Here is an 18,794-nt window from a genome sequence, read left to right as displayed (position 1 = left end):
TAAAATATTAGTAAAAATAAAGCCTGCTATCTTAGTCACTTTCCATCTTGTTAACTGCAACAACAACCCTACTGCTGGATTTTTGCATAATGTATGAATATAATTTCTTTAGTCATTTGATATCTGGATTGAGGGTAAACTTTAAAATTAGAGGCATCAATTCCAAAAGACCAAAAACCAAGTTTATAATATAGGTGTTAAAATACATTGGTTCATCATACAAATTTTGTAAGAAAATATGTTTGTATCATCTTAATATATCCTAGCATTCTATTCACATCATATAGGATTGCTATGCATTGAGCAAAATACAAGCCATTTTTACTTACACTCCATTTGCCCATGTACTGGGCTGTTACAGTTTATTTCTAATTAAAATGGGGCATTTTATGTCACCTTTTTATTCATAGACTTTTCCTTGGTACTCATTATTACAGTATCTCACAACTTTAATGAATTCATCTTCACCCCAAACCTATAAGGAAGTATTAATCTGGGAGACATTAAGTGCATTTCTCAAGATCATACAGGAAATATATGGCAGGGCCAGAAACACAATTTGGGTAACTTTAGTCTGAAACAAGGATTGTTATTCCTCCTTGTAGCTACACACACATGCAACTCTTTTACATTGATCTTTGTTAGCAAAGTGTGCGTGCTTTATATTGCTTTGTTTTTAAATGGCATATTTATTGGTACCTGTTAGTAGCTGCTAGACTATTGGTACCGTCTCATTGGAAAAGGAAGCATTAGGGGTTGGTTCAAAAAACAAAAACAAATCCCAGAGAGAATCATGGAGAAATTGGTGCATCAAATAAGCATGCTGCAACACTCAGATTGATCCCATATGTACAATGCCTTCCTTTTTAGTTTGCATCTGGTAAACTTTATTTGAAATATTAGCTTTTATAACATTTTTTCAATCTTGATTTTAGCCCTTAACAGGTAAGAGCTTAATTCTTCATTCCTTTGCCTGTGACCATTCCTACTGGGAAGTCCCAGGAGAATTATCAAATGATCATTTGGTAAATAAGTCTCCATCCATTTTTTGTAATATTTGGTTTTGTATCTTAACCTTTAATAACTGAACATGTTCGCATATCTGCATAAAATCACTTTTCTTCACATTTTCATCCACAACTTTTTAACCTCACCAGAGTAAAGTATCATTGACACATCTTATAGAAATGTGTTTTTATAGTACTAAAAATTGAGATTTCTAATCCTCAATTAAAAAAAAATTCTTCAAAGCATTTTCAACAAAAAGTATGTTAGCCTACCTGATTGTATTTCTCCATGTTCTTTTCCTTGGAGCCATAGTCATAAGATTGCAATTGCTTTGAATACAATACCTATGAATTATATAATATAAAGAGTTATAACCATAGCAAAAGTCTGGATAGGTCATCGGATAAAGAGAGAATACAACATCTTTCATCCTGTTAAAATTTGGGATTAAATGTTGCTCTCATGCTGTTCTGGTGGTTAACTGCTCTCACTTTTAGAAACATATACTGTACTTAATTTCTAACCTAAATGCAATTCTCTTCAATTTTGAGCTAATATATCATATTATATCTTTGTCCACTAGATTACAGAACCAAGTGCTTATCAGAAATCTCCTTCCCATTTAAATATTTACAGATCCTGAACTGGAGGACTTTAAGAAACCAAACAATAGGCCAGATTACTCTTTTCTGTGACTCTAATGACTTTAGTTACACTAGAGAAAAATTTGAACCTATGATATAAGTATCTTCACTGATTTCAGTTACTCCAGATTTATATCAGTGTGAGATCAGACCCATTGTGTTTATCAATTTAGCTATTTTCAGTTAGTTAGATATGAATACAATTTGTATATTAATATTAATATTGCAGTAATGCCTAGAGGCAAGCAGATTAGAGGCCTTTGCTGCTAAACATTGTAGGAAATTATACTGGTGGTCCTCCACAGTGGGGCATATTATGCATCTTAATCTAGAAAGAATCAAGGAAAACAAATTTTATCCTAAGGGTGATGAAGAAGCCATTTGTGATAATCTCTGTGGGTACGTCTAGACTACATGGCTCCATTGACGGAGCCATGTAAAGTAGTTTACTCGACATAGTCAATGAAGCGGGGATTTAAATAATCCCAGCTTCATTAAAATAAAAATGGCCGCTGCGCCGTGCCGACGATCAGCTGACCCGGCACAGTGCGGCAGTCCATGATTCTGTTTGTTTAAGAGTGCCTCCTAAATGGTGAGAGCTAGGACCACCAAATATGGTTGGTAGTTTCCTCTTATACTAACTTAAAGCAAGGTCAGGGTTTGGTTGTGCCAGGAAAATGTGAAGTGCCAGGAATGGAACTGTTTTCCATAACACAGAAAGGAATGGGTCACAGAAAAGAGGGATGTGATATTGGGAGTGATCACTGGGGGCTGCAAGTACAGGGGAGAGCTATATTGCAGAGTGACCACTGGGGACAGCCACATGACCAAGAGAGTGGCTAGCTGGGGCTTGCCATCTTGCATGCCACCAGGTTGGGTTAGAACCCCAGAGAGTCCTGGATTTGAGCCGTTTAATCTGTATCCCATTGCCTAGCCATTAGAGCATTCTCCTATTTAAACCCTTTCCCTCTGTCAGGCAGAGTGGAGAATTAAAGCAGGTATCCCACAGACCAAGTGAATGCTCCAACCACTGAGGTAGAAGATGGGCACCACCTCTTCACCCAGTTTTGGAATGACTCTTCATCCAATAGACAGCCTCTGAACACGTCCTCTGGATCAGGCCCGGCAAGATAGGTAGTTGAGCATCTTCCCCATTTATGGCTCACTCTGCAGCTTATATGGGAGACTGGCATCCAGGCACTTAGAAAAAGTCACATGCATACCCAGAGACAGAGATATGTGTGTGTAGGGAACTTTCACTAAAGTTACAGAATGAGTTTAGATGCCTATAGGGTAAGGTGTCAGAGGAGCCTAAAACTGGGCCTAGCACACTTATACTACATAAAATACACAGGAATTATGATTCAAAAAATATACAGGAGTCAAAAGTTGAAAAATACCTGCCGCCAATGTAAAATATTCTGCATAGATGTTCCAGCAGGTGAATGTGCAACATACATGGGTAATCGACTCTGAAAATAAATTACTAATTGTTATCAATATGAGATCCACATGTTTATACTCAAAGCTTTAAGGACAGAAGCGATTATCGTGATCATCTAGTTTGACCCTCCTGCATATTGTTTAGCCTCAGAACCTCACTCACCTATTCCTGTGACCAACCCATAACTTCTTGATGAGTTAACGAAGTCCTCAAGTCATGGTTTAAAGATGTCAAATTACAAAAGAATCCACCCTTTACATTAATGTAAGTGACCTGTTGTAACCACATGTTGTAGAAGAAGGCAACCCCCACTGACAGGTTTCTAAACCTAGAAAGCACCAGATTCACAGTTGCATCAAAAAAGCTTAGGAGCACATTACCACTTAAAATATAAAAACAGGGAAATTATGAGCAAGTCTACTAAATAACTGAATTCATGCTAAGAATGTACAGGTCTTTTTGGCCACTAGAGGGAGCCCATGTTGTGTGAAGTCACTATTACTGAATAAACAGTTTCTGCAAGTAAAAAAAAAAATTAACTAGAGTTTTCAAACCAGATATATGCCTCACTTCACAACAAAATCATATATATGAAGAAAAACAAATTATTTTATGTGTATATATATTCTAGCTATATTAGTACACCCAAAGAAAATTACTTAATATTGTGAGACAGTAACATATTTTCCATCAAATTTGGTTTTGGATTGATTTTCACATTACTGACTTATCTTATGTCAAAAAAGTATTTGTTTAGCTTTGCCATTTAGAAAAGCTAACCTTTTCCTGAAATGTCTGTTCTAAAGCATAACAACATCTTTCTGCAGTTAATTTTTTATATTGAACTTATGAAATGTTTTAGGCCAGTGACAGACCTTTGTAGGATTTATTTTATTATTTGGATTTAAGATACTACCATGAATCTCAGTTGTTAGACACATGTGAAATACTATCACTGATTTTAAAAAATTGGTTCTTTTTCTTAGAGTTAGAAAAAAAGTCTTAAATGAATTATTCTGTTTTTATTTAACAAAAAACAAAAGAGGACAAAGACATAAATCCAGGTAAATTTGTAAACTTCATGCCATGCCCTACTACCAATGTTCCCTTTAATCATTTCCACCCATGTTCAGCATTTTTCCCTGTCCAGGTGTGAAATAAATATTTGTGTGCACCAAGACATGTGCATCACCAGCATAAAAAAAAAACCTAGCTGTGGACACTGCTAATCAGTTGAGAGCATTTGAATCTCTTATGAGTGGCCACAAAAGTGCCCAGCTTATAGGGATCACTGCACACTACACATTTCTGAACAGACACTCCAATAGAAATCTACAAAGTTTTCTATAATCAATGACATGGTATGGCCCACCATATTTCTTTAGATAAAAACAAGCTTCCAATTAATGTCTGCAGTACCTCTGGAAAATGGAGTATTACTTCATTCTCATAGTCTGATAAAGACTGATTATTAGCTTTATGGAGAGAAAAAATTTTATTCTTTACATGAGTTTAATTACACTACACTTCGGAGAGGCAGTTTCTCCTTACTTCCTTCAGGGTACAGTACATTCGCCCTGCCCCTGTTCAGCTGGCTGGTATATGCATGTGGTATAGTCATGACTTCACTCACTCCAGACACCTCTGTAACCACCATGTCATAAAGGACATGTCTACACTTCGAAACTATTTTGAACTAATTACATTTAATAACTCTTGAAATAACAAAATCAAAATAGCATGGGATGCTATTCCAAGAAGGACTACTAAACAGGGATGGGGTTTACCTTTCGATGAAGGGGAAGACCATATTTGGATGCAGACTGGCTAACCTAGAAAGGAGGGCTTTAAACTAGGTTAGACAGGGGCAGGTGACCAAAGCCCACAGGTAAGTAAAGAACATGGAGACTTGGGAGTTGGGTCGGAATTGGAAGGGAACATGTGCTACAATAGCAGAGATAAAGGAGGGACAAAGCAGAACTGGGAGGCAAAAAATCAAATCAGTATCTTAGATGCTTATATACAACTGCAAGGAGTATGGGTAATAAGCAGGAAGAACTTGAAGTGTTAACAAATAAACACAACTATGACATAGCTGGGATCACAGAGACTTGATGGCATAATACACTTGATTGGAATATTAGTATAGAAATGTACATCTTGCTCAGGAAGGACAGGCGGAGAAAACAGGGAGGAAGTATTGCCTTATATATTAAAAATGTATACACTTGGACTGAGGTAGAGATGGACATAGGAGACAGACTTGTTGAGAGTCTCTGGGTTAGGTTTAAAGGGGTGAAAATCAAGGCTGATGTCATGCTAGGGGTCTACAACAAACCACCTACCCAGGGAGAAGAGATGGATGAGGCTTTTTTTAAACTAACAAAATCATCAAAAGTGCTGATGAGGGAATTCAACTATCTAGACATATGTTGGGAAACTAACACAGTGGGGCACAGACTATACAATAAGTTCTTTGACGTCATTGGAGACAATTTTTTATTTCAGGTTGAGAAAGCTACTGGGGGGAAGCTGTTCTAGATTCGATTTTAACAAATAGGGAGGAACTGGTTAAGAACTTGAAAGTGGAAGACAGCTTGGGGGAAAGTGATCATGAAATCATAGAATTCATGATTCTAAGGAATGGTAGAAGGGAGAACAGTGAAATACAGACAATGGATTTCAGGAAGGCAGATTTTAGTAAACTCAGAGAGCTGATAGGTAAGGTTCCATGTGAAGCAAGACAAAGAGATAAAACAACTGAAGAGAGTTGGCAGTTTTTCAAAGGGATATTATTAAGGGCCCAAAAGCAAACTTCTGCTGCATAGGAAAGATAGAAACTATGGCAAAAGACTGCCTTGGCTTAACCAGGAACTTTTGCATGATCTAAAAATGAAAAAGGAGTTATATAAAAGTGGAAACTAGGTCAAATTACAAAGGATGAATATATGGAAACAATACAGGTATGCAGGAGCAAAATTAGAAAGGCAAAGACACAAAATGAGATCAGTCTAGCTAGAGACATAAAGGGTAACAAGACGACACTATAAATGTATCAGAAGCAAGAGGAAGACCAATGACAGGGTAGGCCCATTGCTGAGTGAAGAGGGAGAAACAGTAACAGGAAACTTGGAAATGGCAAAGGTGCTTAATAATGTCTTTGTTTCAGTCTTCACCAAGAAGTCTGACGATGAAGGAATGCCTAACATAGTGAATGCTAGTAGGAATGGGGAAGGTTCAGAAGATGAAATAAAAGAAGAACAAGTTAAAAATTACTTAGAAAAGTTACATGTCTGCAAGTCACCAGGGCCTAATGAAATGCATCCTAGAATACTCAAGGAGCTGACAGAGGAGGCATCTGAGCCTTTAGCTATCGTCTTTGAAAAATCATGGATGATGGGAGAGATTCCAGAAGACTGGAAAGGGGCAAATATAGTGCCCATTTATAAAAAGGGAAATAAGAACAACCCAGGAAACTACAGACCAGTCAGTTTAATTTCTGTGCCAGGACAGATAATGGAGCAAGTAATTAAGAAATGCATCTGCAAACATCTGGAAGAAAATACAGTGATAGGTAGCAACCAGCATGGATTTGTATAGAACAAATCATGTCAAACCAATCAGATAGCTTTCTTTGATAGGATAACAAGTCTTGTGGATAAAGGAGAAGTGGTGGACATGGTATACCTAGACTTTAGTAAGGCATTTGATACAGTTTTGTTGATAAGAAGATCTTGTGAGACAAATACAACTTAGATGGGGCTACTATAAGGTGGGTGCATAACTGGTTGGATAACCATTCATAGAGAGCAGTTATTAATGGTTCACAATCATGCTGGAAGGGCATAACAAGTGGAGTTCCCCAGGGTCTGTTTTGAGACCAGTTCTGTTCAATATCTTCAACAATGATTTAGATATTGGCATAGAGAGTTTGCTTATTAATTTTGCAGATGATACCAGCTGGGAGGGGTTGCAGCTGCTTTGGAGAACAGGGTCATAATTCAAAATGATCTGGACAAAGTGAAGAAATGATCTGAGGTAAATAGGATGAAGTTTAATAAGAACAAATGCAAACTGCTTCACTTAGAAAGGAACAATCAGTATCATGCACACAGAATGGGAAGCTACTGTCTAGGAAGGAGTACTGCAGAAAGAGATCTAGGGGTCATAGCGGACCACAAGCTAAATAAGAGTCAACAGTGTGATACTGTTGCAAAAAAAAAAAAAAAAAAAAAAAAAAAAAAATCAAACATGATTCTGGGATGCATTAACAGGAGTGTTGTGAGCAAGACACAAGAAGTCGTTCTTCCGGACTACTCTGCACTGATTAGGCCTCAATTGGAGTATTGTGTTCAGTTATGAGCACCACATTTCAAGAAAGATGTGGAGAAATTGGAGAAGGTCCAGAGAAGAGCAACAAGAATGATTAAAGGTCTAGAGAACATGAACTATGAGGAAAGTCTGAAAAAATTGGGCTTGTTTAGTTTGGAAAGGAGAAGACGAGAGGGGACGTGATTGCAGTTTTCAAGTATCTAAATGGGTGGCACAGGAAGGAGGGAGAAAAATTGTTCTCTTTGGCCTCTGAGGATAGGACAAGCAGCAATGATCTCAAACTGTAGCAAGGGAAGTTTAGGCTGGACATTAGGAAAAATTTCCTAAGTGTCAGGGTGGTTAAACACTGGAATAAATTGCCTAGGGAGGTTGTAGAATCTCTATCTCTGGGTTTATTTAAGAGCAGGTTAGATAGACATCTATCAGGGATGGTCTAGATGGTGCTTGTCTCTGCCTTGAGGGCAGGGGACTTGCCTTGATGACCTCTCAAGGTACCTTTCTGTTCGAGTGTTCTATGTCTACACTATGGGAAAGCCTTAAAATTAATCCGAGGCAGGCTCCGTTAATGTGGATGAGCTTTCTCGACTTAGAGCCCCAGGAAGCACTGGGGAGTGATTAGTTTGAATTACTCTGGGGAGTAGTTATTTTGAAATAGCAGCAGTGGAGTGTCCATGCTACTGCTACTTTGAAATAACGATTTCAAAATTAGCATTATTCCCTGAGCAAAGTAGGAGTACAAATTTTGAATTCCGGGGCCCATTATTTCAAAAAAATGGGATTGGTAGTGTTGACGTTCCATTTATTAATTGGACCTAAGAAGAAGTTATTTTTGTAATAAAGCCTTAGTATAGACCAGGGTACAGGGAAGAAAGGATTGGACTTGCAGATCCAAACACTTTTCTTATTCTTGAGCCTTAGGGTGTGTCTAGACTACCTAGTTTTGTCGACAAAAGTGGACTTTTGTCAACAAAACTATACCAGAGTCTACACTACTGCTGAGTTCTGTCGACATAACGTCGACAGAACTCAGCAGTTTTGTCGACGCTGGTATACCTCATTTTACGAGACATAACACCTTCTGTCTACAGAACTCTGTCGACAGAAGGTGTTATTGCCTGTAACACTGCATCCAGACTACGGAGTTCTGTCGACAAAGCAGCTTGCTTTGTCGACAGAACTCAACGTGTCTGGACGCTCTTTGTCGACGGAAGTTTTGTCGACAGTATCTGTCGACAAAACTTCCGTCGACAAAACGCGGTAGTCTAGACGTACCCTTAGAGACATGGACCAGGCAAAAATAAGACACCACATACACAGAAGGGGAGGGAGTGCTTCTTCTTATTCCTCCTCCTCCTGCCTGGCTATGTTGTCAGAAGGCAAGAATGAGCTGAGAGTTAGACAGGATAAAGGTAACATGAATCTTAGGTTAAGAAAAGAGAGCAAATATTCTTGACATATCGTTCATGGGTTAAAATTAGAGAATGGCCCGTTATCAAACTGACTCTCAATCATTAACACCTTGTAGTTGGGTAAATGAAGTTCAGATCAGGGGTTTGTATCAAGCAGTTTTAAGGATAGGGACATCTGTAAAATCTGGATCCAGGTTTGGATTCAGACTGTCCGCCCCAGCATGCTTTGATAGGTTTGAACCTAGTGTTCTAGTTGATCCCACTACTAGTTAAAAGCCACTTTGGCATTTGTGAAACACGTCATCACAAAGTTCTTATTCTCTCAGAACTGGGGAACCAACAGCCTGCACTGGTCCCTGGGCAAGGTGGGTGGGTGTCCAGCTCTGTTCTCCCAGAAGAGGCGGGGCCACAGGCAGAAAGAGTGGGGCCAGAGAAGCCAGCCCTCTACACTGCCCAAAGTGCAGCAATCCTGCACATCCCACAACCCCATGGAGTGCGCAGCATGGCACTTGTGTGGCAATTTAAAGGTAGCAGTGGTGGGGGCCAGGAGACAGGGGCCTCTTTACACCTCCCCGCAACCCTCAGTCGACAGACCTGCTCAGAACATCACTGAGTTAGGCCAAGTACTAGGCATATATTTCCCCATATGAAAGTAGCTATGTGCCACACACATAGAATACCAACACTATTTACTTCAGAAATTATTTGAGTGTTATTTGTTTTATAATAGTCTGGATCATACTTACCGCATTTAAGTTTTGTTTATTGTGTCCAGTAAAAGAAGAGAGGGTGCATGCACACAACTTTTTCATTTTGGTACATAATAGAGCTAAAGGCTTTTTCAGTTGTTCATTCTGATGAAAGACTCCTTTTGTTCCAAGTATAGTCTGAAAAGAAAATTATTCATTCTATTTTTCCTTACCACAATAGGTGTCTTTTTATAGTTCCATTTCATACAGATATGTTGCCACCCTAGTCTCAAATGTGAGCTAAGTATTCAAAGCTTGACAAAACCTTCTGCCATCCTATAACACTTCAGCCTGAATCCTGGCCTTTTTTCCCCTCAGTTTAGTGAGTGATAATCATGAATGAAATTTTCTGACATTCTCAAGACAATGAGCTCTGTTTCAGAAAATGTGTTAGTTGCACACATACATCCCAGCTTCATGTCATGCTGTCAAAGTAGTTATCTAGCCTCTGCTAAATGTTCAGTTATGATGAATTATGGGAAATAGGAAAGACCTTCCAGTGAAGCCAGTGTAGGAGATTTCAATAATTTTAACTACATGAGAAGTCTGAAGAGTCTGCCTTATTATTATGATTAACATCATTAGGAAGAAAAACAATTTGACTCCAATGCTACATTTCTTAAAGGACCACACAACCCCTTTTTTGATCCAGGTTGTTAGCCAAAATTTCCAGTTAAGGGAGAAATTTATGATAGAGTTGAGGAGCCTTTGATGTAATCCAGTTTATTTACAAAGAATGTAGACAGTTCTGTTTCTCTGAAGCCAGGAGAGCCAACATAGCTAGAGATAGCCTCCTTGCTCTCAGCTGCAAACCCTCCCTCACTTCCCTTTTTGCCACCAGCCCATCCAAAAACTCTTTCTAGGCTTCTCTTGGGGCCAGACACCATGTTTTTCTAGGCTGTGGCGGGAGCTTCCTTCTCAATTTGTTTTTGTATGCTTTTCACACCTCGGTTTCTCGGTCTCATGCACACACTATTCAGACAATACCTGGCAAGTGCCCTCTGTCTACACACAGTTCAAATTCTTGAGTGACCTTGGATGTGCCTTAGTTTTGGGTGGAGCTCACTATTACTTCACAACAGAACTTAACTCAGGGCTACTCAGCATGGAGCCCACTTGTTTGTGGCTCATGATACAGTTTGGGGTTACGTAGGGCTTAACACATGGTCCATGGGTGGGATCCTTTGAACATGGCCTCTACTGGAAACACGCTCTACAACAGCAAGTCAATATGATGGTCTTCTGTTGATATGCGTTTTAGTAGTTAAATTCCTGGACTTTCATTGCTCATTAAAAAAGTGCTGTCGGGTGAAAATTGGGTAAACATTGCATTTTATTAATATCAACAAAACTGACTAAAATGGGGCCTGCGTGTTGTGTAGTCTTGCCTTAATCTTTGTATTCATTCCTGTCAATGTGAAAGAAGCTATTTGTAATAGTTGCATGTATATGCAACCACACTTAAGTTGCGGCCCTCGGCAGGTGCTGTATCATTGTGGCCCCTGGGGCTTCCTCAGTTGAGTAGCTCTGGCTTAACTGTTTCTATCATCTTAAATGATGATGAGGGGGGAGCTGTACCCACCAGCATCACAATGAGGTTATGAGATTTCAGTGATTTTTTTTAAGCTATTTGGGAAGTATCTGCACTCGTCTATAATTATGACTAATTTAGATTTAATTAATTTTAATTTACTTTTAATATAATTAAACTCATAAAATTAATAAAATAATAGGACTTATTTTTAAATTCCCAGAAAGTACATTCTGTTCTCCAAAAATAAGAGCTGTCATTTTGAGGAGGATATTCTATAGTCTTCATCTCTAGCAAAGTGGTTCCAGCTTTAAATATTAAGCTCAACTCACTTTTAGCTACAGAACTACAACCTGCACTTTTGTGATATTCTTCTACCCCAGACCAATGTTGTGGTAGTGATATCTTTGAAATTGCTTCCGGTATAATTTTCAAGCTTGCTTTGCATATAGAATACTATAAACTGAGTTAGTATGTGTGTATATGCAGGCTGAGGGGAGCAGTTCTCATAGTGCCCATGGAAGGGCTTTTCCAATTTAACTTCCACCTCTCTCCATAGACAGAGGAACAGAATTTTAAGAAGTTGCATGACATGCTGCAACTGTGTCTCATGTCTGGTCTCTCTGAATGCACCTTTCAGGTCTGATGCCTTTTTTTTGTCCTGGGGTAGAATTTTACAATTCTCCCACACTTAGGCTATGTCTCCTGTGACGGGGTCAGGCCAGGGAGCTGCTGCAGAGAGGGCCTATTTGAAATCATGGGATGGTGGGCGGGCAAAGCCCGCCCACATTCTAAAAGCCCCTCCCCAACCTTATGGGAGGGACACTGAACCCATGTTCAATTGAATCCGGGGGACAAAAAATGACAACAGGGTCAAGGAGTGCGGGTCACAGGTTTAAAATAAGGGAGCCGGATGGGGACACTGAGCAGAGAACTCCGGACAGCGCCCACTGCTCCTCAAAGCTGTCGATGGAGCCAGTGGACGCCGCCCAGAGGAACTCTGCCCGGATTCGTGACACGAGGGAAGAATGGAAATAGGCCCCACGGTCGCAGAGAACCCCCTTGTCTAACATCCTCCTCCTGCTATTATAGATGGCAGCTTTCGCTAAGGCCAGGAGGAGGTTGACGAGGAGGTCTCGCAACTTTGTGGGGCCATGGATTGGGTGTGTGTAAATAAAAAGGTGAGGGGAAAAGGCAGCCTAAAAGGGAAAAACTCCTGTTAGAAAAGCAGAGAACTGTAGCCCAATTAGATGCAGCTGGGAGGGAGCTGGCTCAGGCAAATTGGGGCCAGCTGACTTCTCTGCTGTCTGTCTGAGGGCCTTTAAAAGCCTCAGCAGTTGGAAGCTGGGGAGGAGAGCGAGAGGACGAAAGGAAGGTGGTGGAGAGGCAAAGAGGAAGAAACCGGAGAGAACAAGTTTGACCAGCATTAGGTAAAGGCAGCAAAGGAGGGAGCCTGTGGGCTCCTGGCCTGGGCTCCCTACCACTGAGACCCGCTGCAAAATCCTAACTTGGGGGGGCTAAAGGGAGGAGGCCTCACCAGTAGTGGCTTGGGGAAGAGGCGCCCTTGCCACACTCCAAAGAAAAGTTGGAAAAAGATATGCAAATTGGAAACTGCACTTTGTGTATCTTTTTCACTTTTCTTCTGAAAAAGGCTTTTCCAACATTTGGCCCATCTACATGGGGCCAAATGTTGGGGGAAAACCCTCTTTCAGAACATCCCTTAACTTCATTCTACAAGGAAGTACAGGGATGCCAAAAAAAATGTCTGCTTTTCCAAATTTTTTTCTGAAAAAGTAGATGCATTCATTGGACGCAGCAGAGCTTTTCCGGGATCCCTCTGGGATCCCGGAAAAGCTCTGCAGTGTAGACATAGCCTTAGACTGGGTTCTGGGCTACAGTTCTCTACATATGAACCATGTGTATACAGTGGTTCTGCCTGGGTTTGGCCACATGCAGTTCATCCCTTCGGGAGTCTGACTGGTGAAGTACAGAGACCAGCCTTCTTAGACAGAAGGATTTTTTTTTTTTTTTTTTTTTGCAGTAGGAACATGACTTTTAGGTTAAGTCTAGACTGCAAGCCTCTTTCGAAAGAGGCTTTTTCAAAAGAAAGCACCCAGGCAGTAGTCTGGATGCTCTCTTTCGAAAAAGCCCTGTTTGCATTCAAGAATGCCTTTTTTCGAAAGAGCACTTTCAAAAAAAGGCGTTCTTCCTTGTGGAATTAGGTTTGCCGCCGTCGAAAGAAAAGCCGCGTTTTCGATTTAATTTCGAAAGAACGCGGCTGTAGTCTAGACACAAGTGAAGTTTTTTCGAAAAAAGGCTACTTTTTTTCAAAAAAACCCTTGAGTCTGGACACAGCCTTATAGAAAAACATTTTAAAGAAACAGTCTATCTTGCCATACTGCAGTGATAACTAGGCTGGCCTCACTACTTCAGATACCCAGAAGTCTGCTGTCCCAGTCTTGTTCCCCTTAGCGTTCTCTCTTGAGAAAAGGTCACTTTAAAAAAACTGCAATACTGCTTTTGTTCTTCTAGGCCAGGGTTGGGCATTAAGACAGTGGCAGTTCACCAGTGTTAGCTCCTGGTGGGCTGCTGCCACTATATTTACCTGTGCCTCTGTAGGTACAGATGCTTGCAGCTCCTGTTCCCGGCCAATGGGAGCTACAGGCAGTGGTGTGGACTGGGATACCACTTCCCACAGCTCCCATTGGCCAGGAAAGGCCATCAGTGGTCAATGGGAGCTGTGATTGCCTGTATCTGCATAGGCACAGGTAAATACAGTGGCAGTGGCCTGCCAGGGGTTAACTCTAGGGGACTGCATCCAGCCTTTGGGTTGGTATTTGCTCATTGCTATTCTAGGCTTAGCCGGAGATCAAAGTAAAGGCTTCCGGGGCAACTTGACATTTACTGGCCCCTAAGAACTTGAGTGTTTAAGGGGTGAATTGTCTTGAGCCATTCTTTTCTTTCTTGCATGCTTTTCATACAGACTCTTGTTGAGTTAAACTAATATACCCTAATAACCAGGCCAACATGCAGTATTTGTAAATCTTTGGAAAGCAGCTCCAAGTCCATCATAGAAATATTTGAATAAGCAAATATTCAAGGTCAGATTTTTAGCTGTATTGAGTTTACCTCCCAACTCTTTTAGCCTCTGTTAGAATAATCCTTGGCTGTTTCTTTTAGGCAGAACTGTTCAGGTGGAGTTGAAGCCAATAGATGGAGGAATGACATACCTTGAGCATTGTTTCAGGAAGTCTCAAAAGCTTTATCACAGGGCTTCTGGCAAATGTAATTGTGGCTATTGGCCCCAAGGCAAAGAACATTTTTATTCTTTGAGCCAACTCTGGCAGAAGTGAAAATGCGACAAAACCTGAGAAAATATAAATGATTTTGTGTTATTGCAAATCAATCATCGACAATTAAAATAAATAGTTACTAGGAAGCAAACTGAAGGTTAAAATCTGTAAGCCTTTTATCAATTCAAATTCTATGCATTTATTTTCCATGTCTACTGAAATAGGACAAAAGTAATTGGCTGAATCTGCAGCAAGGGAGATTTAAATTCAAGATTAGGAAAAACTTGCTAATTATAAGGTTTGTTGAGCTCTAGAATAGGCTTCCAAGGGCACTTTTGGAATCCCCATCATTGGAGATTCATAATAACTGGTTGGAAAAATACATGTCAGGAAAGATCTAGGTTAACTTAGTCCTGCTTCAATATAAGGGGCTGGACTTGAGTTTGAGGTCCCTTCCAGTCCTATGATTCTACAGTATCATAGCAAAATATTCATCAAATCTCCAATAAGTCTTCATTGGGGAAAAAAAATAAGTTTTTTGGGGTATTGTTCAGATGGAGTTAGATGGCCAAGAGCCAGATTATAGTGTCAACCCATTGCGATGTAGAACCAAATTTTCTATTACCCTGATTTCTGATGATTCCAGAATCTTTTCTATTAAGTTTCCAAAATTCCTGTAAAATATTTTCTGAGTTGCATAGTGCTCAGTTTCTAAAACACTATCTATATGATTGTAAATTTATAACTATACATATTGGTCCAACAACAGAGAGACCCAGGCACAAAGATTGCCAGTGGCCAATGGTGAGCTGAGGGCAGGGAATCCTGCCAGCTAGGGGCATGGAGCCCTGCCATGGTTGGAGTGAGGCCGGTCCAGAGAGAAGCGCTGCCGGCCGGGGGCACGGAACAGAGCCCACACTGGCTGGGAACACAAAGCACCTGCAGGAAGGGTGGAAAGTGTGGCTGGTGGCCTAGAGAGGAGCCTAGCCAAAGGGCTGGGAGCAGCAGAACCCAACAGGCGAGCTGGGGGCAGTGCACTGGCCAGGGCCACTGCCAGGAGGAGAGCCTGGGAGAGCCCGAGGCCTGACATTCCTTGGTCTAGCAAACTCCCTTGTTTGGGACTGCTCAGGTCCACAGGGTGCCAGAACTGGGAGGTCCATCCTGTAGTGTAATTCTCATGAAGTTTCAGTTTTCAATTGTGACTCTTAGTGTAGAGACCCTCCCTACATGGCGCACAACTTGAAGATTTAATTGTTCACATACAAAAATATATTTAAAAGATTATTAAAACTGTCACTTAAATTCACAAAGCTGGCTAATGTTCAGATAAGAAACACTCTACTGTGACTACTCATTCAATTCCACAGTGTTCTAAAGAGCAACTAAAATGGCCTTATGATGCCTATGTATGGTACTATTTGTATTCTATGGCTGGAATTTTCGAAGGTGCCTATGGGAATTAAGCACCCAACTTCTATATGTGCCTTTGAAAATCCCCAGCCAACTGTATGTTTTATCATGTTTGTCTTAAGATTCTAAGAATATTCTTACTGGAGGAGGAAAAGGGGAAAGAGATATTAAGCAAAAGGAGTGGTAACCTGCTTCTTGCACTGCCATATCCTCCTCCCCCTCCCCCCCCCCGCCATCTTTTCCCTACCCATTTTCCTTTTTCAAAGGGAAATGGTGCAACATGGCGCATAAGCCTATATCTCCCCCATGGCACCGCCACCAATGGATCCCAAGGATAAACCAGTAACCCTCAAGTGACTATGAACAAATCATGTCCCTCATTGCATTCAGACACTAGAGAATGAATTGACTTTCTGTTCTGATGCTATGATCAATAAACAATTTGTAGATATTGATTTAATAGCTATAGTACAACCAATTTGTTTTTAAATAGAATAGCCAACACCAAACACACAACAATCATGCATTAGGCCCCACTAAGACAATAAGATTGGCTTGAAATTTAATAATGTTTAGATTCTCTTTATCTGCCCTCTGGTATTTGAGCCCCGAGAAGTTGTGTTTTTAATCTTTTCTCCAAAACATGAGGGTTAGAAAGTGCTTTAAAAAAAAAATCATGAAAGCTGAGTTTCTCAGCTAATAGCACTGACTCAAGGAGCTACCAACAAATATTGTGAGGCTTGTGATAAAAATCACAGGTGCTGGCAAGACTAGAATAACCAAAGACCGCAGACAAGCTTTCACACTGATCACCTGCAAAATAATAGGTTATGACATCACCAAATCCTAACGGGATGTCAGGAGCCAATTTGTTTGCTTAGTTCTGGAAAAAAAAAACTGTTCTGAGAAATGTTATCCAAATATTGACAATTTCAGTTTAGAAAATATTTCTATCTTTAAATTTTAAGTGAGGGAGAAAGGGCATTAATAACTGAAGTCCACATCCTGCTTTCAATATACTGTGAGGATGTAAATCAAACGCTATGGTACACCAGATTGCATTCCTTAACCTACCTACAGTTGTGCCCTCTGAATGGGCAATATAGTACAGCTGCTTTTGTCCCGTTTTATTCATGGCAAAGTAGAGAACTGCTGGAATGTCATATTTACCAATCTCATCAAAACTACAGAGAGGAAACACAAAAGGCTTAGATGCATTAATTACACTAGTCCCAACTGCATTAGAATGCACATTAGTAAATCTCAGGCTTGTTAGCTAAGTCAAACAAGAACAATTCAATGATTAAGTGAAACCATTTAGAGCAGTGATGGGCAACCTATACTAGTGAGTGAGCTGCATGAATGTCCTTCTTCATCTCAGCAGGCCATAAGATTGTCGTAACCAAGACAGTTTCTCGGAATACGGTAGTTTTGCTAACTGAGCTTTAGTGCCTAGAATTTATAGGATATGCAGATTGAACCAAAGCCTATGCTTGGATTGGATGCAGAGAGAGTGCATGGCTCACAATCAATATTGTGTGCAATTAGCACACACCTCACTTTATATTCCCTTGTTTTACCTGTGCGTCACTTTTAGTAATACCGGTAGAAAATAAAACCTATGCAGATTGAAACCAGCAGATTCTGGCAACCCTGTGCATGGGCAGTGGTAAACAAAATGTCCCGTGGGCCACACATAGAACCCTGATGGCCACATACAGCCCTCAATATTGCCTACTACTGATTCAGAGGCTTGGGTTCACTTCAGAAGGTAAGGCAGCTCTGACTCCAGAGATTGAGGCTGATGTATGTCAGCTAGAATGTTCTAGAACAATGTTCTAGACCACCAAGCCATGGACCTTTCCCCATGCCCTTGAGGAGCTACAGACAGGAGAACCCTTCAGTCTCATACCAGTTCTGATATTTGAACTCTGAACTCATTTGCTGCATTACCAGGTTGTCCATACCACTTTATCCTGATTCTCTACTGCAACCCTTCAGCTGCCCAAACTCACTATCACTTTCCAGAGTGTTACTTATCTTCCTTTTCTTCCCTCTCCCCAACTCAGCTCAATATCTGCCTCCTTTTCACCACACCCTTTCCTTACTCCCTAATCCCTTCCCACCATTCTTCTGTCACACTTCAGCCCTAATGAATGCCCCTTTCCAGATGCCTTTCTATCATCTCGTCCATCCTGCCGGTTCTTTGTAGACCACTTCCCATCCCATGGGTCACTATCAATCTGAGCTAGGTATGGACTAATAATTTGAAAGGGAAAGAGCCTCATTATCTATTTCCCCCAACCCAGTCAGTCTCCAAGGAGCCATACAGTTCCATTTTTAACAGTTCTCCATAATTCACTTTACCTGAATTCCCAGAACTTTTGTTGGTCAGGTTTAAGTGTTTTGTGTTTTGTAGACCAAGTGTTCCCTCTGCTGTTTCCTATCCAAACATCAAAGCCAGCATCTGCTAACAAGAAGCCCAGGCTATTGTTGTACAGGTTTGAAATCCAGTGGGTAGCATCTCCGACGAGTGGATGTTGCAAAAACACTACAGGCTTTTGCCCTGAAAAGGAAGAATATTTTATTAGGGCACAGTAATAACTACACAGTTGTGTTACAGAGCTGGCTTTAAGAGGCCCTTATTTTGTAAAATTCTCATTCAAATGACAAACCGCAATTACACAGAATAGAAACTAAGTACAACTGTTTTTCATGCTGATTTGATGAAAAGTGAATCAGAGAAAGAACAAGAAGAGCTCAAAATTGACTCTTGGCAATTTCTTACTGGATTGTGTCATCTTTGCACCTCTTTTGCATCAAATCTATATCTCTATGACCTGCCCTTTGCCCATGTTGTTGCTCCTCATGCTGATTTCCAAGAATACGAGTTATACATGGAAAAAATATCAATGGAGTATTTTAGAACTTTTGAGTCAGAATGGCAAAATTGTGACTCCAAGAGAGATAACAA

The 18,794-nt window shown here is 40.5% G+C and overlaps 1 protein-coding gene across 3 annotated transcripts in view; it reads right to left on the bottom strand.

Moving 5' to 3' along the window:
* Window positions 1–18,794, bottom strand: part of LOC102457200 (lipase member M-like) — a 32,658-nt gene that overhangs the window by 1,507 nt on the left and 12,357 nt on the right. For all 3 annotated transcript variants that reach the window (XM_075935100.1, XM_075935102.1, XM_075935101.1), the window contains exons 4-9: window positions 18,188–18,386; window positions 16,895–17,004; window positions 14,348–14,484; window positions 9,584–9,724; window positions 3,053–3,124; window positions 1,281–1,352 (exon numbers count right to left, since the gene is read on the bottom strand). In XM_075935100.1, coding sequence (XP_075791215.1) covers window positions 1,281–1,352; window positions 3,053–3,124; window positions 9,584–9,724; window positions 14,348–14,484; window positions 16,895–17,004; window positions 18,188–18,386 — 731 coding nt within the window. The remainder of the gene's footprint in view (window positions 1–1,280; window positions 1,353–3,052; window positions 3,125–9,583; window positions 9,725–14,347; window positions 14,485–16,894; window positions 17,005–18,187; window positions 18,387–18,794) is intronic.

Source organism: Pelodiscus sinensis, chromosome 8 (genome assembly GCF_049634645.1).
Source record: "Pelodiscus sinensis isolate JC-2024 chromosome 8, ASM4963464v1, whole genome shotgun sequence".
Taxonomy (NCBI): Eukaryota; Metazoa; Chordata; order Testudines; family Trionychidae; genus Pelodiscus; species Pelodiscus sinensis.
Note: the sequence above shows the minus strand (reverse complement) of the source record. Positions and strands in the feature narration are given on the sequence as shown.